The following is a 22,508-nucleotide window of genomic DNA, read 5'->3' as shown; positions in this document are numbered from 1 at the left end:
AGAGTAAACATTGGAAAGATTTTCATCTAACAAATCTTACTTTTTGGCAAGAGCCCTCCTCTCCTCTGGGGTATAATCAAGAGATCCTATTGCTCCCTCTCCTTTTGTTGGCATGAATCCGATTATAGCTATTAGGGCAGTTCGGACTGGAAGAGAAACAGAAAAGAGGAAAAAAAAGATGAGATGAGAAAAAATTAAAACAGAACACATTAAACATTCCCTGTTAAAACAAGAAGGTTAAATTACACGACAGGCTGCACATGTGGTCATGTTCAGAACCTGTGTTACGTAAGTGGGAATGATGCTTTGTTTTGTGAGCGTAAGCCTGGATTTATCCCAGCGTCTGTGAGGACATGTGTCATGAGTCTGTACTTGCAGTCTCCAGCAGGCAGGGGACACGAACTACAATATGTTCAGGGTCAGGGGTTTGTTTGTGTGTGTATGTTATGACTGGTTGTGTTGCGTCTGTGCTCCAGCTGATCTGATATACTGAGTAAAGCATCTGGAAGCCTGTTACATCGCTTTTTGATAGATGAGCCTACTTTAAAGGTTTTCAACATTGGATTTTATTTTATTAACTATCAAACATTCATCCTGGCATTGCATGCACACTCGTACTGTGGGTTTGAATGTTAAAGGACAACTACAGTGGTAGTGCAGTCCAGTCCAGTAAATCCTGTGTGCTTACAACTTACATTATCCACAGCCATTTCCAAATTAATACGGTGCTGTAATTTTTGAATTAGTTTTTCCTTCCTTCCGGGGGCTCATTGGTTTCGGTTCATTTCAGTACACTATCAAGATCAACTCACACAGACTCGAAACTATAATTACTTCATTTTTTTAGGGTTTAAATTGTGTTAAAATCCCTCTTGGTGGTACATCCACTTCTGAACAGCTTTGCCAGTCCAACAGCTCTGCTCAGCTGCAGCGATCACTGCACACACAGAGCACGTGTTACCTTCTCTTGTGTGTTTAATATTGTATCCTGGATATTGGACTATGATATGCGTAACCTGTGCTGGTTGGCAATTGTTTGGATAACAGTGAAAATGAACTTATTCTAATTTGTAGCAACCGTTTGTCACAACTAGGGATGACGCACTTTTGCGTTTCTCGCCAAGTACACTTTAAAGTTGATGAGGTTGTACATCCTACCTGGGTAAAATGTTCTAGTCAGAAAATGTGGTTTAAGTGGTGTGGTTTAAACCACACCGGTCTCCAGGTAGTATATTCAGGTTTCTTAACATTGGGATATGAGCTCATCTGTGAATCCTGAACCCCAGATATGATGTTTCCATGCACAAACACATAGACAGGATAATCCAAAAACCTGATGTAATCACACTCGTTTACTGTATATAAGACATCTTTTAGTAATCTCATTATCTCCCCACTATGATGTGGAACTGTCAAATATCATGGAATGACCTTTCAGATATGAGGTCATGCAGGGACTCTATTACTCTATTACAATGCTGTGATTGACACAAATTGAGCTATGAATTATAAGCATCTAAATAATTAATTTTCATTTAATTTTTTAAATATATATTTTATGACAAATTTTAACATCTTCTTCTTCTTCTGTCACACCTCCAACACCAGCCTGTATCTGCTGTCCCCCTTCTGAGGAATCCTCTGCTTTGTGAGTTATTAAATTGACAACATTTTCCTCTTTTCAAACTGAGCTGATGGGGCAGATAGTGCTCTACACAGCTTGTCAAATTATATAGTTGCAGTGCGAACTAAGATTAAAAATCATTACATAAATTGGACTACACTGCCATTTGAATTAAGTAACCAGAAAAATCAAAGTAACAGTACAAAGTTAGTGGAAGCAGCAGCACATTTTAACTTTAATAATGGCAGTATCTGTTGAGATAAGTCTCTTCAGCGCCAGCTTTCCAACTTTTCAGTCTTCTTGGGTTCTGAAAAAGATATACCCACTATTCCTACTATTTAATGGTCTATGTAAATATAATTTAAAATGGATGGTAAAGCCTATGGTAGACTGAAAATAAGAGTGCCAGTATTTCAGTGTTCAAACACAAATGGTATTATGAATAAACAGACCAGGAAAACAGCTTGAGGAATTTGAAATCAGTATATATTCATGAAGTGTGAATAAACAGGAATATGTAAAATATGAAATTATAAATTTTCTCCATGGTGACATCAGAGGGAATCTTTGAATTACTTAGCCACACTTAATTAAATATGTAGGCATAGCATAGGAACTAAAGCAGCAGCCAGCAGCAGTGAGCATAACCAGGGAAACACTACAGCTGGCCTGCCTGTGACGTTCACAGCTCAGAGTAATTATCCAGCCAGGCCTCCTGTGGTCAATCCAAACAGGATGAGACACAACTTGTACACAACATTTTAACAACACAGCAGGGGGAGTCAAATCTCTAAGGCATGGCCAGCCATGTGACCTGCAGTGTGTTGGTAAAAAGAGGTTTAGAGCAACCTTCGTCTTTGATTTAACTGTGCTGTTGATTTAAACCTTTTTTTGGTTGTGAGAGGAAACCACTAGGGAAAAATGCTTTGAGGAGTCTCCCACTGAGTTCCTACTGAATAAGGCCCCATGCTGAGAAGTAACATGAAAGCAGAACTTAGCAGAAGGACAAATTGCCAGTAAAGAACTAAAATGAGTTTTTGGTAGGAACAAATGATCATTTTTGACTCTGAAGTTCGAAAAAAGTAACATGGCCTTCTGCCGGTGAAGAGCCTCACCATCAGGTGTTCAATAAATATCCATGAATTTAAAATGACCGTAAAGTTATAAAGGTAATTCCAGACAAAATCCAGAACCAAAATACCAGAGAAAAAAATCACACAGAAATAAATCCACATTATTAGTATTGGTGACTGCCTGTGGTTTTGAACACGTCTTTAACTTTTCAGCAGAATCTAAAGATTTTATTGGGTCCATATGGTGCAATGTACTGCAGATGGACTGTAATCCAAGCGAGGACTACAACACATTCAACTCTCAGTTTAAAGTTGTGATACTTGTCAATTTGTCAAGCAAAGACTTTGTTTACTTCGACTGCAGACAAATCTTCACTATAAACAAACTTTATTGGTAATTTCCAGTTTTATAAATATTTCATTTTAGTAAGAAGCCTACCTGTGTTCTGATAAGCTCCTGTTCATCAACACTTTTGCTAGAAATTTCCGTGAATAATAAAATTCTCCAGCTACATAAATAATGAGACTTCCAGAATCTCCAGACTTCATTAAAACACCTATCACGGCGGCACTAATCAGAAGGTCAGTGATTCGATACCTGGCTCCTTCAGTACTCAAGGAAGAAGCTATATGTGGAGATTTTGTCACCAAGGATACTTACTGCTCCAAGAGGGCTGCCAGGTCTCTGGATGGTGGCCAGAGATGCTCAGACAAATCTTCTTCCCAACTTCAAATCTTCCATTTGGCTAGAGAGGAATTGAAGAGTGCAGGTGAGTATGTGGGTGGAGAGAAATGAATAAAACATATGTTCTCAAAAGTTATGACAAGCACACTGACATGGAAGTTTGAAACAGTTGAGAGTAAGGAATGAGGAAATCCAGGCTGCTATTCAGCAAAAGTAAGAGTTTGCAAACAATGAACGCAAACAGAAAAAGAGATATTATAAAAAATAAAGTACACAACAATTTAATGTGGCTTAGTACTGTGGCTTTTATCAGGCTGTTAGTACTGCAGGTGTCATACAGTTGTCTGAATATAATAAGACAATCTCATATTCTCACAAAACCAGTGCAATTCCCTCTGATTGTGTGGTGACAGCCCTTTATTCTGACAACTGTCACCACATGTGATGCAACTAGAAATAGCTGAGGGTTAAATGACACGCTGTCCATTTTCTAGGCTTTGATCATCTGATTTGATGTTTTCCTGTTGCAGCTCAGTAGGAGAAGAATTATGTGGCTTTCATCTGCTTCTTACTGTGAGGAGGATGATGCTAGGGGGCTTCATGGGGTACTCTGGGGGAAGTACAATCCTGCCATGATAAACCCCACCATCAAAATCTGAATCTGGAGGCCCACGTACGGAGAAGTGCCATTCAAAGAGGTTGTCCTGCAGAAAAAAAGAGGAGGAAAATGTCACTTTGAGCACAAAGACATTAGAAAAGGGACACTGACACTGACATGAACTGTGAATGGGGAACAGTTAATCCCAGTGTACACACCAAAAGTTAATATATCACTCCTATTGTTATTATATATGTGGGATAGTTTTCAGTTAAGGTAATATTGCTTAGTTACTTTGTGTGAATGTTAATAGGCTGGTCCTGTCCTTGTATTAATGCAGGTTTATTTACTACAGGTACAAGAGGTTACATTACAGTAGAATGAATTGTTGAATGAAAACTGGGTTAGCTGTTCTGCCTTTAAAACGTGTTGTGCTCTCTCAGCTTTGCTGACAGAGACAAAGATCATCACCAATTTGGAGAAATGGTACAGTGAGGAAAAGGCTGGATTTATGTTGCTGAATCAAGCTAGTTTCCTGGATCCCACACTCACATCATCTTGTTCATTTAAAAAAAAGGAACAACTACAATTACTGCCGTGCAGCTCTGTGCCTCCACAAACCTGTCCAGGTGCAGTTAATGAGTTCCTGAGATGTTGTGTTCACAAGGCCAGGTCACCTTTGACCTTTGCCCACCAAATCAGATCATCCTTGAATTGAATGTTTGTGCCAAATGTAATCAAATTGACAAGAACATGTAACCATTGTGACCTTAACTTTTGACCTTTTCCCCACAAAAATCTAACAAATTCATTCTTTAGTCCGTGTGAGCATTTGTACCAAATGTGAAAAAATTCCCTCAAGGTGTTACTGAGATATGGCGTTAACAGAAATGGGATGGATGGACAGACAACCCTTAAAACATAATGCCTCCAACCACAGTATAGAAACAGGAGGTGCAGGGAGATATACCGGAGGAGATGAAACAAGTGAATGTGGCAGGAGGCACAGGCAGTGAAGAACAACCCTGGTGCCACACGACCCAGTGATCAGTGAACCACTGAGAAAACTGCTTTGACAGCTATGGGAGATCTCTTCAGAGACTGGTATTGCATGGCCATGGCAATGAATCAACAAGAACCTCCAAATCCTGCTAAACAAAATCCTCTCATGTGGTGGAAAACCTGAGGCTCTGGCAGATACCTTCACATCACTCAGATGACATAAAAATATTTTTCCATTCCTGGGCCCTCAGTGTGTTCTCAGCGTGACTTTTCCTCTGCTACATTATATTCACTTGTCCAAAGCAATGTAATCTAGGGTCTAGCATCTTGCTCCAGGACACATTGACATGTAAACAGTAGGAGCCAGGGATTGAACCACCCAGTTGATGGCCAACCAGCACCTGAGTTAACAGTGCTGCCACCATATCTAAACCACTTTAATTGGAGGTAAAGCTGAATGTTGTGCACCCAGAAAGTTGCTAATAATCCGTCATTGCACAGGAACTGTGCACATGACCAGTCCAGTCAATCAAAGTAAAAGAAGCTGGTTTGTAAACTGGGATGATGCTTACAGTAGACAGTTTGGGATATAACTGGGATGTTCTTAGTTTTTGCTTCTTTATGACGACTTCATCGTCTGACTGCTCACAGTCAGTTTCTGACTTTTATTTGGTCATGTCACCATGTTCCCAAATCTCATTACTTTGGTGAGTACAGTATTATTATAACAGACAGTGTTATCATAATAAGTGATATACAAAACTTGAGACAGTAGTTGTTGTGTTAAAAAATTTTAAAAGCAGAATTCCCCCAAACAAAAAAATGCCTATTTTGCCAAGGATGTTCCATTAGATACACAGACTGGGAAGTGGTAGTGTTGTGGTGAACCTTAGCTGCTAAAGTAATCTGGTACAAATACTGCAGCACTGTTGTGGTGTGTGGGGAACTTACTTCCAGTGGCTGGGCATGGTAGTGCTCTGTGGGATCCCTCAGCTCAGCAGCCTCTTTCATCAGCCTCTTTACCGCTGGTTATACAAAAGAAACAAAGACATGAGAAACTGAGGTTAGTACCTGCAGGAAACCTGACACTTCACTTCACATCTTGACAAATCATTATGATAATTTCTTCTTGCCTCTCTGGTCTTCGCTATTTTTCCCATGTGAGCCACACAAGTAGGACACAGGCAACAGGAGAGACACTTTCACTGCAAACACCAAAAACCACTACACAGTTCTGGGCGTGTCATTTGAAAATTGTGCTTCAAGCTACTTCACCTGAAACCAGAAACGTTGACTACATATACACAATAGGTTGTAGCTGTATTATTTGTCCTTTCTTCACTCTGACCACCTGCAGTTTACAGATGTGCCACGTCTTCCTCTTTTTTTCCCATTCGCCACATAGCCTTGTTTCCCTCTACCTGCTTTGTGATTTTTTTTTCTTTGTGTGTGTGAAATGGATCAATTTCTATTGCTCCACTGCTCCTCTGATTGTTGATCATGACCTAGCTATAGTTGAATTAATGAGTTGCCAGATTGGTTTCCTCCCCTCTAATTCAGTAGCAATATTTAGATATTAATTAAATTATACATATACAATTCCCAATTATACATGAAAAAGTTACATCCTTATAGCATACTGTATAAATGTAATTTAGGGCAGGTAAAACGGGCAACACCAATTCATAATCTCTGCTATACTTCTATCATGTGCATGAGTAGAAATTATGTGTATTGGCTGTATTGTCATGTAATTATTTGCTGCCCTGCCAGTGTTACTAATAGGATGTAAGAGAGTGATACTCATTACGCGCCAAGAATTTGCATCCGTCCACTACCATTTCTTGTGTATGAAACAGTACAACGTCTACCGTCTAACTGGGGCAATTTTACAGGCCAAGATTCTTGATGTCCAGATGCAGGGAACTGCAAATGTGCTGTTGTCCTGGGTAACAGGATGCTGATGCAGATGGACAGATGAGAAGAGCATGTGGAAGGGACAGGGCTCCATGCACTGGCAGCGCACAAAGTCTGCTAAAAATCACTGTGAATGTCACACTCATTCAGAGTAAAAGGCTGGAACAACCACGCTTGTGCCTGTGTGGGTTCTCTGAGTACTCCAGTTTCCTCCCACAGTCCAAAGACATGCAGGTTAATTGGTGACTCTAAATTGTCTGTAGGCGTGAATATGAGTGTGAATGGTTGTTTGTCTTTATGTGTTGACTAGCGTTCCGTACAGGGTGTACCCTGCCTCTCGCCCAATGACAGCTGGGATAGGCTCCAGCCCCCCCGCGACCCATAACAGATAAGCGGTATAGATAATAGCGGATGGATGGATATTTAATCAAATTTTAATAAGAAGCCTCTCTGCTTTCTGATCTGCTGATAATGCAAACTCACCTCCTCCATGTCTACCTGCTCTTGATAAATTCAGTATAATATACATTTCCACAGCACTGATTCCAACAGTAGTAAATAATCATATCATACTTGCCACTAGCTACGCAATTTCTCTTTTCTTCTGACTAATTAACTCCAGTCCATTCAACTTTGTGTTTTTTATTTTCTGATAACTGCTACCTGCAATTTATGGATGTGTGTTTCTCCAGCAGGCTTTTAATGTTTTAGTGTGAAGCATCTGTAGGAGGTTTTGAGCTGTACTGATGGTGGCTTAAATTTAATAGCCACAAAAAAACAAAACAAAACAAAAAAACACATGGATTTAATCAGTTGATTAAGATAGTGAATGTCAGGTTAATGAAAATAATCATTTGTTGCTGTGCTGTGCAGCCCAACCTCCCTCAGTGCCTGTATGTGTGTATGTGCTATTCTCCTTCTTCTAATAATGATACTGATGATAATAACTATGAGAACTGAACCCACTGTGGTTAAACTGAAAGACTTGATGAAAAGATGATTAGTAGATGAAAACAGAACTAATGCTGCTGCTGCATGCTACAAACAGCTGAACATGTAACTCAAACCCTGTTTACACAGAGATCACACTGATTTACTGTTAGGAAGACTCATTTTATGCCTTCATACCATTCATACTAAACAGAGTGGCCGACTAAGCAGAAAAAAAGTAAAGACTTTTTTTTTTTAATGTTGGACGTTTTTTATTGTTTTATTGAAGGGGTCAATCACTACCCATGGCTGCATTTAGGTATTTTATGTCAGAATGAGGTGCTGGAGAAACATCTGCTGCATCATGACGACCTAGCCAACAGCACAGTCAGACCTTCTGCATTAATCAGAACACAGACAACCTCATCACTCTATGGATAGATAGATACACAAGTTCAACTGATGATAGTGGCGATGATGAAGACTGTGGAGGGCTTAACTTAGTGCCCTGGCAACAAAGGACACAAGACCACACATTGATGTAACTCTGACTACCAGGGAGCAAAGTACAGGAGCCAACATATCAGGTGCTGATATTACAGTCTCAGCCTGATGTTAACAAAGCACTCATGACAAGTTCAAAGGAGCTGCTGAGCTACTGGACAACAAGGTCAATTTGCTTGCTTTTGCTCTCTTATAGTAAGCTACTAGCTCCAGCTATCAGCTACCCGCGCGCTGCATGAGGAAACAGAATGGGGCTGAAAATTGGAAAGTAAATGTGAAAAGGAAAGCAGAACTAAGAGGTATTCATGGAGGCAAAATTGATTTGGAATCCAATCGAGCACGGTCTGCTGGGCCGTTGAACTAGAAATGAAAAGTGTGAAATGAACACACGGGAAGAAGACGAGGGGCAGCAGTGGGGATGGGTGGGAGGGCAAATGACAGGGAGGAAGCTCAAGCAAGCTGAGAGGATGTGCAGGCTGCAGGGGGGAATGAAGCAGTGGAGCAGAGAGATGGCCTGACACCACACGGCTTTCAGAGCACGTGTTCTGTCTTATTCTGCCCGAGGACACACACTCTTCAGTGTACATGTGAACCTAACACAGTAAACCCACAACGGACACACATGGAGAATGGGGGAAGAGTTTGTATGTATTTTCATGGCTTCCCTCAAGGCGGGGAAAGCCATGAAAATGGCACCCCTGTTTATACAACAGTGCAGGGAGTCATAGAATGCATACAGTCTTACTCAAGCTTAAAATTAACAGAACAAGGGGGCAGATGAGAAACTGATCCTGAGTAGATAATTTCAATCTCTATGCATCAGCCCACACCTGATACATCTCAAGTTGTGACATCTTTCAGATGACTGTATCCCTGGAGAACCAGGGTTTCTGTTTTCTGTCTTAAATGCAAAACTGTACCCACATTTTCCATCCAATGTGGATGTCTACTGTATTGAATGACTCAGTGGGGGTTGGGGGGCTGACTCCACCCTCCTGTGTAATCTCTGCTCTCATTAAACATATGCATGCATACACAATTCAGCCCTCATCAATGACAATCTCTTGAGTTTTCTGAAAATGTTAAGCTTCAACAGAAACCCAAATTACGACAAGTGTAGCGCTGTACATAGAGCCAATAAATTCAATAACAGACAGGAAGCTTAACTGTGCAGTGAATCATCAGTGCACTGATCTGTGAACAGAGGAACATGCAGCTGCACTGCTAAACTGTGTAAGCTCCATCCATCAACAGCAGCAATATAACATTTCAAATTCACAAATAATGAGGCAGCTGTAGGCAGGGCTGTCTACTTTTTCACAACCTGCAGCTACAACCTGAAAATGAGACTGGCTGCAGAGGAAATTAAATTTTCATAGAAGGTATCTGACATGTTGAACTATCAGATGTAGTAGGCCTTCTTTTTCATGGGCAACTTGCTGCTAAAGTTGTAGCAATAGTACTAAAGGCTACTAAAGTTGAATATAACTTAAAAAATATAACTGTGAGATTCCTCTGAAGATGAGTTGCCATTGCCATTTTTTTTCTTTTAGTATTGTTGAACTACAGAAACATGCAGTCCTCTTTGGCTGAGTAGAGACACCGGTTTGTAGAAAGTACAGGATTAACCTTAGCTTCAGCAGACAGAACATGCTACAGAGGATGTCTGATGGTCAGCACCTGCTGACAATGAGAAGTGAATTGTGAATCTTTCTACATCGCTGTTGCTCTGCCAATAAAAAAGTCTGGAGAGATTAAAGGTTCAGAAAAATCATATGCATCGGAGCTTGATAAAATCAGGTATTTTGCCAACCAGGAACCGCATCAACCATAAAACCAACTGTCACAACCCAACCCTATATCAGATTATATTTCATTATCACATTTCATTCTGGATGCTTGGACACTAGCATTCCCTTTTAATGTCATCTTTTATCCCCTTTACATTAAATTTGAGGGAAATTTAACACTGGTCTCTCCTCTCAATAAACACTCGAAACGTGCTTCATTCAGTCTCCACCACTGCGGAGGTAACACTCATGCTCATATAGTCTGCTATTAAGCAAGTTTTCCAAGTAATGGGTAAAAAAGGCAATCTGCACTCTTGCTTTTGAAAAGAATGCATCTCTCTCCCTCTCTCTGTTCCAATATATACTGTAGTATAGCATTGACTGGCTATTTACTTGTGACATATAATCAATCTGATAATCCTGATGATACATTTTACATTTTGTATTTAATCACTAGTCACATCAGACAAATGAATAATTCCAATAAAGGGGAAAAATGATGAATGTAAGATCTGATAGTTGGCCTGGCTGTTACTATCATTCTCCATCGCTTACACACAGATTTTAATAAACTACATAACACAGTGAAACACTCCGTTTTGAGCTGTAACGATTTGTAAAGCACTCTCCCTATATTTTCACTTTTCATTTATGCCAACTGCATGGATGAATAAATGAATATTCAGCAAAAATGCTTTGCATACAGCATGTGAGCATACTGAGTTATTAACCTAGGGTCTAAATGTAATGTCCTGTTATCCTGCTTTTACAAATACTGGCATAGGGACAATATTCATATCAATACTGTGTTATTATTTTCTGTCAGACTGCTCTGCCCTAATTTACACATAAGAGGAAGTAATACTCACATGAACTGATATGATACCACATTTTTATTTCACCCTGCTACAACAGTTCAATAAGCACAACGATCTGTGTCACATTCAGCCATTCAGTTTTAAGGGCAAGAAAAAGATATGATCAAGAAATTACCATATTTACCACTACTCCTAGATGATGTCTAATCTCATATCACAATGTCACTATGAAATCAAAGCAAGCAACCAACTCTGCATTGTATACTAACTGACTGAAGAGCCTGAAATATTCTACAGTCTCTCAGTTCTCATGCTGTTCTGGAAACTCGGCTTACTAAAATAACAATATAACTGAAACTCATAGATAAAAAAGCTTCATTTTTGATTTCCTAACTCTAGTCTGGCTGACGCCGTTTCTCACGCAGAAGAAAAATAAAAGATAAAAGCAGTGGATGTTTTCTGAGGGTAGGAACATAAGACTGGACATCACTAGCTCTGCCCAGAACACTGTTAAGGAGATGGGCACAAACACAATAGTATTATCCTTGGAGTTCCTATAGTATAAGCAGCTGGTAGCCTGGAGTGCAAAGATCAGAACTGTGTGTCCTCAAAATGTTCCTGAAACCTCAGAACAGTACAACAGAGAAGAAGAGAGTGGTGCTTGGAAAAGAAATAATAACCAAGAAGAGAGGAAGAAATGTTTGACAGCGATTACAAAGAAAATATGGAGAAAGGGGAAAGACTTCAGGATAGTGGGGAGGAAAGTAAAAGCTGTGGAGGTCTAATTGCTGTGGATGTGTATGTCTTGCAGGTTCTTTTATTGCTGGGGTCCTATATGTTCTCCATTTCAAAACTCCAGATATTATTCATGACCTTACATTCTTACTTGCATCAAAAGACTGAAGCCTTTGCTTCATGTTGTATGCTGATGGAAGAATAGGTGGTATTATGGCTGCTATCATTCTACAGATATTTCTTCGCAACAACAAATACCTTGATTAAGTGAGGGGCTTCGGTTGCACAAGCAAAGTTTATATGTAATTATGTGTGTACTGGGAATCTGGGACATATCAGTAACATGTTTTGTAGACCATCGCAGAACACCCTGACTTTCAAATTGCAAATTAGTTAAGGTTGACTAATTAGAAAAATCAAAACTCAGGCCTGTAACGCTGTTTGTGAGCCTTCTGTCATCAACTACCTGAAGAGCTTCACCTACATCAGAAAAAAACCTACATCTACAGGAAAAGCAACTGCTGTGGTGTTTGCGATGATCACAATGAAAAGATGGAGAAAGAGGAAAGACTGCAAGACAGTTGCTGCACATCAGGCTAAAGTATGACAATCACCAGCTGGACATACGGTCTGCATCAGGTTGAAGGCAGTTTTAAGCTATATACTGACCAGACTTGTACTGATAAGCTCTGTGTTGTTTGAACTGATCAGACAGAGGCAGTTACCTAACCTGCTCTCTGTTGGTGTTGTTGAACTACAAAAACACACAGCACTCTCTCTACTTTTTACTCAAACATTTAAGTCACAAAAAAGTGCGTCTTTCTGCACACAACCATCTTTGGTTGAGTGTAAATAGCACTCGCACCAGCATGCAGGGAGCATAACAACCTGACAACTCACAAAATTAATGTAAATTATTAGCTACAGCTAAGTAACTGACGGTTGTTATTATATCTGGCAAAGTCACACTTTCCGACAAAAGTTCCACCTCCCACAGGTTGTTAGGACATTGTTAATTATGTGTCATTAAATTGTGGGTCTTGAAATTTGACAATCACACTCTCTTAAATTGTGATTGTGAGATAAAAATGATGACTCATTCAGCCCTATTTTTGTATTGTTTCTAAACCTGTGTAGGAAGCCTGGAACATACAGTGCAGTCCAGAGTTACTATGTGTCTGTCTGCACGTAATGTATACAGATAGTTCAACTTCAGCTTATTCTACATGCCTGCTGCCGAAGGCAGCAACAAGTTTTATGTGTGGCCTAAGTTGTTCTGACAGCACAGGGAGTACTGGTCTCCTCCACAACTATCCAGCAGGCCTTGGCAAAAGCCAGTGGCACTGAGCCTCATTGCCGCAGCAGCAGCAGCAGCGCAGCGGCAGCAGCAGCAGCAGCAGCAGCAGCAAATGAGGCATTAAGCTACATATTATGGCCGTGTGGAGGAGGACTGATTGTGTGGAAAAGACAGACTCCAGAGTGCAGTTTTAGCAGGAAAACTGCAAAAGTTATCCATCTCCACATACTGTATGCACATCTAATCCCTTGTTTGAATACTGTAGATGCTTTTTTCTTGCCTCCTACAAGAAAACTAAGTCATATTTCTTTGTCTATAAGTTTAACAAATAAAGCCAATCTAGAAATACTGGTGGCATGAGTCAGAAAGAAAGGGATGGTGGGTAGATGAAGAGGAACGGAGACTGTTATTGTGGTTAAAGCATCCTTTCTTTCTTTTTAGCCACCAGTTCATCATGATTTCTCACCTGGGGAATTCATCAGTGCCCTGCAGAGTGGAATCAGGAGCGTTCAGGAGTGTGATAGTCTATCAGGGCTGGACAGGCACTTCAGAGTGAGAGGTGAGTCAGCTCAGAACCTCTTCCACCAGTATCTTCTGAGAAGGTGGCTGGCAGCTCCAGCTTTGATCGCAGGGCCAGTTCACTCTTAGCCTGGGACTCTAAGCTCCTCAGGTCAGGGACATGATATCTCATTGGACAATGTTTGATCTCCATTGTCAAGTTATCTGTCAGTCAGTCTCTCTACCCAGCCAAACACTGGCATAACTTCTAATCACCTTCTCTCTCCTGTAGTTCTGTGCTCTCTCTCCATCTATAACTTCCTGCAGGTAGTTCTGCCTCTAAAGCTGTAGGAACTGGATCTGTGATCACAAGCAGCCTACTGCCCCAGACAGAGAAAAGATTTATTCATTTATCCCTATAGAACTAATGTAGCTCATTACAAATTATATATTTTATAATATTAGCATAATTGGCTATGATAATACTAAAGTACAGGCCAAATGACAATGGATGTTTGAGACAGATACAGATGCTGGTACTGTAGAGTTCGAAAATTTTGTTAATGACACACTGGCCAATTTTTTTTTCCATAAACGCATACAATAAATTAACATTTGTGATAACAATCCCTTGAAGTTGCTTATTAAAGACTTGACCAAGAAATGTACTACACACATAATTTTACAGTTGAAAAATAACTTTGTCAGTGCTCTCCAATGGGCTAAACATGGGAATGGAAACATAATTTGGCTAAAAACCACTGGCTAAAAAACTGTCCTCTGCTCACCATTTCCCACAAATGTGACTGTTTCTGCACGCGGGCATCATGCATACCACCAGGATAGTCAAAACACACCTCTCAGAACAGACCCTTTCCATCCACAACAGCCTGTAATATGATGGCATACCTTTTATACTGTGATAGCTGCTCTAACACATTGAGGTTATGTGTATTACAGAAGTCCTGCACACAATGGCAGACAGTCGTAATACCAACAGCAAAAAGGTGACTCATGCTGTGGTATTCACTGCTGGTGGTCAGTCTCCACAAGGGCAATGGCAATACATTTAATGGAATGCACAAATAGTAGCTGGTGTTTTTCATTTGCAGAGCAGGGTCAAGACAACAAAAGTCTCCTGCTGTAATAGCCTTGTATGTCCTATTATTAATAGCTGGTCATTGCTTGTTTATGGATAAAGACAAATATCTGTTATAACAATAAACGTTTGCTGGTGATCAATGTGATCTGCCATTTTGCCACTAGTTTGTTTATTGTGCAAAGCCTGCCATTAATGACCAGAATCTGTTCATTCATCAGAAGAAATCAGGCCTCTCAGGAGGGTTATGTTTACTGCTGTGTGGCATCTGACAAAGTAGTTGGCACTTGGCATCATCCTAATTGTTAGGCCTTGCAGCCTGATGGAATAATCAATCATTTAGACACATGCATTGTTGTCAGCGCTAGCTAGCTACAGCATTGAAGACTTCTGAGTTTTGAGAATGATTGTGCACTGCGGCTTACTAACTGGCCAGTGAACCCAGTCTCAGAGCAAATGAGCAGCACACTGTCATGCTCATCCTGAATGACAGGGACGGTAAAAACATCATGGATTTTTTGAGAAAGTGGGGCAAGGAGGGCATGAGTCAATGCCCTACGCACAGGTCTACAATGAAGCAACGCACTGAGATCTTTATGTTAACAAGAGAAGTGTAAAAATATTTTTTGTTCATTTTCATTGACAAATTAGATTATGTTGGCCAAACAAATAGGTACAGGAGGTGTAAAGCAAGCGGACATTTTCCACAATTATTCAATTATAGATGGCATTGTTCTTGTGGGCAAATAAAAAAATGAAACAAAAATTGCTAAAACAAGTCACCAAATACACTTTGGTAGCTGTTAATATACCTGGGCAGACTTAACACACCTTGATTCCTCAAGGTGTTTATACTAAACTTAAGTTACCTTGAGATCAGACATTTTTTAGGTCTTCTTGTGGGGAGGATCACAAGGACCCATGTTGCATGGATGAAAATGGATTACCATCGTATCCCTGACAAAGCCTAATACAGACGATGTGATCAGAAAACAGAAATCCAGCATTACTTCTGATGAATAACACTGGCGTAAAAACATTAAGTCGACTCTGCCAGTGTTATATTTTTAAGCACAGATGAGAAGGTTAAACCAAGGGCATAGCTTTTTACTTTTTGGGCAAACCTATAACTTGTAATGAAGATGAGCAGTACATCCTTCCTCACATAGCTGTCCTGTAGCAAAGAGAAGGTAGTGTGCCTACAGCAGGGCTCTGAGGTGAGGTCTATACAGTGTCTGTTCAGAGCAGTAATCCTACAGGAGCGGCTGTGCCCTACATGTATTAAACATGTCAGACTTGATGACTGCTCCTCATACTTAGTTAACTTGCAAAACCTTGTGACAGATAACCAGAACTACCACCTCACAGTTGTATGCCTCTACCAACCAGTCCAGTTGCAGTTAGTGTATATATAGCCAAAAATGTGTTTTGTGTGGTCACAATGACTTTTGACCACCAAACTCTAATTAGTTCATCCTTAAGTCCAAGACAATATTTGTACCAAATTCCCTCAACTATTACTTGAGAGATCATAATGAGGAGAATGGGAAGGGCAGAAACCCAAAAACACATCAACAACAGATATCATCAGTGTGGACGAATACCATCCACTAATCAAACATTCACAACCTTACTTTGCACTTCACTTCATAAAAAAGGACAGTACTTCCTGCACTGGCACTAAATACTGACAGTGCACATAGATTACGCATTGTAGATTTGTCCAGTGTAAATGTACTGTAATTCCTAAGAAAACCGAGCTCTGAGGAGAGAGGAATGCATCCTTTTAACACCAATGTCCCTGCCAGAGCCTGGATGCACTGTGACAGGCGCTACACTGCTCCATATCCTCTGCCAACTTTCAATTCCCATGCCCATTTTTGATTCTTCCTTACAGTAACAGTAAGCAGAAATGACAGGGAAAAGCCTTTTCCTATACAAGTGCCTCTGGCCTCTGTTGGGTTTGCAGAGGTCAGTAGTTCAAGGCAATAGGGTGATAATCCTTGTATGCCACAGCATCTTATATAACACACATTTTGAGTGTTTGCCACCGGGAATGATTCATAGCTGGTCCAGAGAAGAGAGAGGAGATACTATTGCATAATGACCAATGACCAACTCCAAAGATGTGAAAAGGCAGGGAGCTGCTGTAGCTTCTACCACATTCAGTTAAAATACCAAGGCAGATGGCCACCCACCCCAAGTCTGGTTCTACTCTGGGTCTCTGCCTCTTAAAAGGAAGTTTTCCTTGCCACTGTCACCAAGTGCTTGCTCATGGTGGATATTGTTAGTTCTCTCTTTGTAAATATTAGAATATAAGGAGTATGGTCTACATTTGCTCTACAATGTCCTGAGATAACTTCTGTTGTGATTCAGTGCTATATAAATAAAATTGGCCTGACTATATAAGGGACAGGAAGTTCACAGAGCTCACATTGTCTAGACTGGGGTGAGTAGAAAACAGCCAGGTTCAAGTATAGAAGATGACAGTGTGTCTGGCTCATCCACCAAATCACCCATTTGTCCCAGTGGACCGTCAAGGACAACCACAGAGACTTTTACTGGAACAATCACCATAACAGCAGGCAACACTTGAGTGAATTTCCATTTGTTGGAAATGAGGAGGCCAGTCCCACAACCTCAGCCAGACAGATGGGAAGTAAAGGAGAATGTGCAGTCAGTGTAGCAGTTATTTCTGGTTCGATCCAAATCAGTGGGAGCTAGAGAGCTGGAGTTCTTGTTAACTTTCACAGAGGAGCAAAAGAAAGCATCCTAACTGGAAACATCACAAACTGGTATGGGTGGTTAAAACTGCCCACAACATCATCAGTGCGTCATCAGGTATATCAGTGAGGTGACGTTCCTGTGCAGAACAAACATACAAACAGTAGCATATGGTGGCAATAAAAAACTTGCTTACTGTACATCAACCACTGCCAATAAAAATGCTTATAAATCACCCTAATGATCACACCTATGCCATTTCCTGGGTTTAAAACCCTCACTTATGCTCACTGCTCCAACAAACACCAGGAAATACTGTTCATTAATATCAGTGACTGAAGCTATACAAGCAGACGTGTCCTAAACAAAGTGTTGCATTACACAACTCAACACCACGTACACCTTAAACTCAGGTGGTTGATTGGTGAATATATGGCGCATATGTGTTGCATATGTACACCGTTTAGACACAACATTAAAACCGGTAACTGAGTGTAATGCTGTGTCGGATATTTGCATGTATATTCACATGGTTTAGTTCGCAATACTGTACACTACAAAAAAAGTATCTCCCTATAAAGGTCACTTGAAAGAAGCTAGAAAACATAAACTCTATGAAACAGAATGAATATACTTAGAATACGGCTGGGATCAATGTGGTAGTTTTATTCTGACGGACCCTCAACAGTGTCAACAGTAAACTGCTGGGTTACCACTGTGTCAGTCGTGTTAGCAAGCTCGCTGACAGCTGTAGCACAACAGAACAACAACATCTGAAAATGAGCTTACCTGGACTCTTAAGGTTATATTTATTCTCCATACTGACAGACGTTGAGCACTCAGTGAAATGATGAAGTGCTGTTGAGTTTCTGTTGCTAACTCGCTAGCTAGCTACCAGCTACCTACTTAACGTTAGCTTAACTTAACAGCCCGGCTAGCTTTCTTCGCTCCTAAAATATGAGTAGCACAGGTGAAACCACTGGTCGTCTGCTCTCTGCGGTGCTCCGGTACGTAGGTAACAAACAGGCTATTTGAATCCAGCCGTCACAAGAGAACGGTACAGTTGTTGCTTAAGTTATCTGTTGTTTCAGTACTGAAACTCTTCGTTGAATGTTATCCGCGTGACGTCATTTGTGGAGACGTAAACAGGAAGTGAGTGAGTGGCTGGCTCGTGGATGTGTGACTATCTTCTTCCTCTTCTTGGCAGATCTGAGGCAGTGCTGGCGCATTACTGGAAGAGGCATTGAATAGTTAAACAGGAGAGCAGCTGATTATCCAATTTTCACATTTAATCACTGCTGGACATTTTGAAACGAGATACCACTGACTGTATTTTTAATATTTTGAAAACTATCTGTCCGAATCAGTGTGGTCTAAATTCCCCTCTTTTTTCAGTCGTTTTTCAGTCATGTTTAAGGGTTTACAAATTCAGAAAAAAATCGAGTACTCGGTATTTAAAAATTCTATGTTTAATAATAGTGAAATACTATATGAAATGTGATAACAATGTTTTACAGATATATATGCAGTAACAGTGAGTGCATCACTGGCAGGGTACCGTGTTGCCTTGTCAAATTTAACCTGAATACGAAGTCCTCACTGTGATGTTATGCACAGAGCCCAGCTGGAGCCTTTTTCCGCGTTGTAAACATGCCAGTTTGTCTTCCTTTGAATAAATATGGAGCTCAATTTGGTAGGACTTACTCGCATTTAAGCAAGGAATTATGCTGGGGCCACAAACCAAGACAGTCTTCTGTTCCAGTAACACTGAATCCTGATGATGAATGATTTTATCATTAACTGATAATCATTAATAAGTCACATTAAGCTGTTTAGAAACACTGTTAACATGTTATCCAGCTTCCAAGCTTGCACTGTGTCTCGGTTATGAAGTGTTTCTCTAAAATAATACACAACATATTCACACACCGATATGACTGATGTATTCAAACTTGTTAGGTCACTTTGACCTTGATCTGTTCATGAGTTCACCCTGCAAGTATTTTTGAACCAGTTTATTGAAAACCAAACGCTACAGACTTAGATTATAGGAATTAAATATTGATGTGAGACTGAGTACAACACCAAAATGTGGGTTTACCGATGGTCCTCTGCTGTTGCTATTATTTCAGTTTCTTTAGACTGGGTTTTAGTCAGAGGTTAATGGAGACTGTTGCTGTATCATGATGGTCCAAAAGCTGGTTCAGAGGCTTTCCCATTCTGCCAAGAACAGAATTATAGTTGAAACTTGTGTTTTCTGACATGAAAACATTATATATATAATTACTGGTATAGATATTGGTCTTGTAAAATTCAATATTGGTCAAAGCCTTGACAAATAACAAATATTTGCGTTATACACAAAGTGTTTTGTCTAAATTAAAAGGGAGAAAAACGACTCCTCCCTTAAATATTTTTTTCAGTTTATTCTTCAGTTTCATGCATCACATTCGCAGTGGAGACTCTTCTCTCTGAGACTCTGCCAGCATGTTATCTGTCAAATAATAAAATTAATTAAAAATGAAATTAAAAAACATCAACTTAGACTGCTGCTCATAGTCTATGATAATGAGTTAACATTATAATACTGTTTTATGATATTTGATTTTGACACATCTGGACCATCAGCTGACAGTTGGTGTGTGTGTATAGATGAATCTCTAATGAGGAGAGACGGATAAAAACCTTTATGTAATGTCATGAGGTTGGCTCCCCATCAAGTGCAGCAATCTTCCACCCACCAAATCCAGATTAATTCTGCTAGTATTTTTGCATGTGTGTGTGTGTGTGTGTGTGTGTGTGTGTGTGTGACAGGGGTAAATCTGTCAGTTTGCTGAGAGAACCTGACAGACAATTTCTGGTAATTGTTAATAGTGTGCTATTTACATTACAGAGGTCTTGACTTTAAGCTGACAGACCAGTGTATTTCTGTCACACAAATATTAAAGATGACCTTATGTTGATCACATCAGAAATGGCAGTTTGTATGGTTCAGTTGATTTGGTAATTTAAAATCCAAGATAGCAGATTTTCACTCTCTGTATCATGACTCCACTGCACGGCAGTGTTAAGCCTTTGCTGTCCTCTATTGGTTTAATAGATAAAATGCAAAAAGATCAGCCTTTCCCCCCCAGACATCAGTAACCCAGCAATGGCAGGTTTTTTGACATGATTTTTATAAAGAAAACTCACAAGAGATTTTCTGTTTCACATATAGTAACAAAGATTTTTATGCTCAAGTTAGTACATAATACAAATATAACAAATACAGTAATAATGAAATAATACAAAAGAAATAAAATGCATACAAAATAGAAACAAAATTTCATATAATTTGTAAATTAGATTCATTACACAAGGTTCTACTTTTACACAGCTTTGCAGTTTGTGCAGTATTTGTCCAGGTGGGCATAAGAATTCGTGGAGTCTTCCTCAGCGGGTGTTTGTTCAGTGTCACAGAGGTTAAATATTTTAACTTTTCCATGAATTTAAGCCTGCATGGGCAAGAAGTCCTGAGGTGCTTGGAATCATGGAAACTTAATATCTACAGATCTGTATGGTGGACCTGAAGGTCAGAGCACACCTGGGCTCTCCTTCATCTTATGCTGAAAAGCACCAGGTATGAACATGTGCTCTTCAGCACTCAGAGAAAGCTGATGCCTGATGTGGTTGTGATACTTTATATTTTCATGATTAATGACTAACTAATGTATTATGTAGACTATTTAATTAATGTAATTACTCTAACTAATGTTGCCTTGCCAGCTAATAATCACCTTAACACTGATATTTGAAATAGGTGCAGTGCATTTCATGCTTCGGAGAGAAGCCTGTCTTTTCTCATGGCTCTCTGTATGTACACTGATCTCGTGCACACCAATGTGGGTAATGATGAGTAAAACATGCCCTCACTACATGCATATTTTTTTGCTCTATGCCCAGTCTGTATGACTCTGGATAATCAAATCTAACACCAACAGACTGTGAACACATCCACTGGATAAAATCTGAATTGACAGGGGTTCTGTCCAATCACAAACAAGAGGTGTTGTCCCTCATTCAAAATGCTCTGTTTTCTGAATCGTCGTTGTGCTTTGACCTTCAGGGCCACCGTAGTTCTGTGACAAACTCAATGTGCAGGGAGAGACCATGTTATTCATTTGAATGTTCCAGAACTAGCCAGTAAATGGACCCTGGGTTGAGATTATGTCAATAGGGTCAAGAATTAATGTTTCACCACAAACAAAAATCTTCCCTATTCATATAAAAATTTTATTTTAAAGATTCCCTTGTATCAGTATTGGAACTTTTCATACTTTTCTGAGAAACAAGTGGGAGAACAGAATGACAATGCCCCCATCCAAGGGGTCATTGAATAGTTTGATGACTATGAAAATAATGTGAATCATATGCTGTGTTCTTCACAGCCACCATATTAATGCAATTGAACACCTATAGGAGACAGCCTTACTTACCAAGACTCTTTATGTTTTTTTTTTTCCATTCATTTGTTACCTGTCTGTAATTTTCACACACTAGTCACTCAGTTAAGATTCCTGTAATATTAACAACTAAAGAATGTTATCATGTGATTGAAGTTCACACAAGCATATATGTGTTTTTTTTTTTTTTGCTTTTTTAAAATCTGTATATCTATGTTGTTGTGATGAATCTTCATGTGTATTTTGACTTGATTCCACCTGTAATGATTTCACACAATGTTCTCAGTGGTTAGCAGTAGGTGGTGCTATACTACCAACATATAATCAAATGATGAGTTTGTTTTTGGTGCAACAAAAGCTAACTCTAGTTATGATAATTTAATGGTTTCTCTGCATTGCTCAGATGTACTGTTAAAACAAAAGGTCAAATTTTGAGAATAGCTGTCAAAATACAACACGTACATTCTGTTGCATGCATTATCCAGTCAGTCAGCCAGTCAGTCAATCATGTGGCAACAGAGCAAAAACACCACTAGTGTAGCTAGTGGTGGCTGAGCCATGCTGGCTGAGCTCAGAGGTCTCAGTCAGCACTTGGATGTGAGGTAGAGGGTCTGAAGCGCAGCATCAAGTTTCTTGGGGAGCAACATTACAGAAATTGCCAGACAGAGACACAAAAGAACAAATGTACATGCACAAAATCTCTGGAGAGTATATTCAAATGAATCTTCTCATTATTATAATTAAGGTGTTGTATCCCATTCTTTAGGTTGCC

General features: G+C 39.8%; 1 protein-coding gene across 1 annotated transcript in view; it reads right to left on the bottom strand.

Annotated features, from left to right (window-relative positions):
• Positions 1-18,472, bottom strand: part of ube2j1 (ubiquitin-conjugating enzyme E2, J1) — a 33,279-nt gene extending 14,807 nt beyond the window's left edge. Inside the window, exons 1-5 of the mRNA XM_018703413.2 lie at positions 18,084-18,472; positions 5,934-6,007; positions 3,955-4,086; positions 3,359-3,443; positions 41-146 (exon numbers count right to left, since the gene is read on the bottom strand). Coding sequence (XP_018558929.1) covers positions 41-146; positions 3,359-3,443; positions 3,955-4,086; positions 5,934-6,007; positions 18,084-18,114 — 428 coding nt within the window. The 5' untranslated portion in view covers positions 18,115-18,472. The remainder of the gene's footprint in view (positions 1-40; positions 147-3,358; positions 3,444-3,954; positions 4,087-5,933; positions 6,008-18,083) is intronic.
• Between the last annotated feature and the right edge of the window lie 4,036 nt (positions 18,473-22,508).

Source organism: Lates calcarifer, linkage group LG7_1 (genome assembly GCF_001640805.2).
Source record: "Lates calcarifer isolate ASB-BC8 linkage group LG7_1, TLL_Latcal_v3, whole genome shotgun sequence".
Taxonomy (NCBI): Eukaryota; Metazoa; Chordata; class Actinopteri; family Centropomidae; genus Lates; species Lates calcarifer.
The sequence above is the reverse complement of the archived record's forward strand: the minus strand, read 5'-3'. Positions and strand labels throughout refer to the sequence as shown.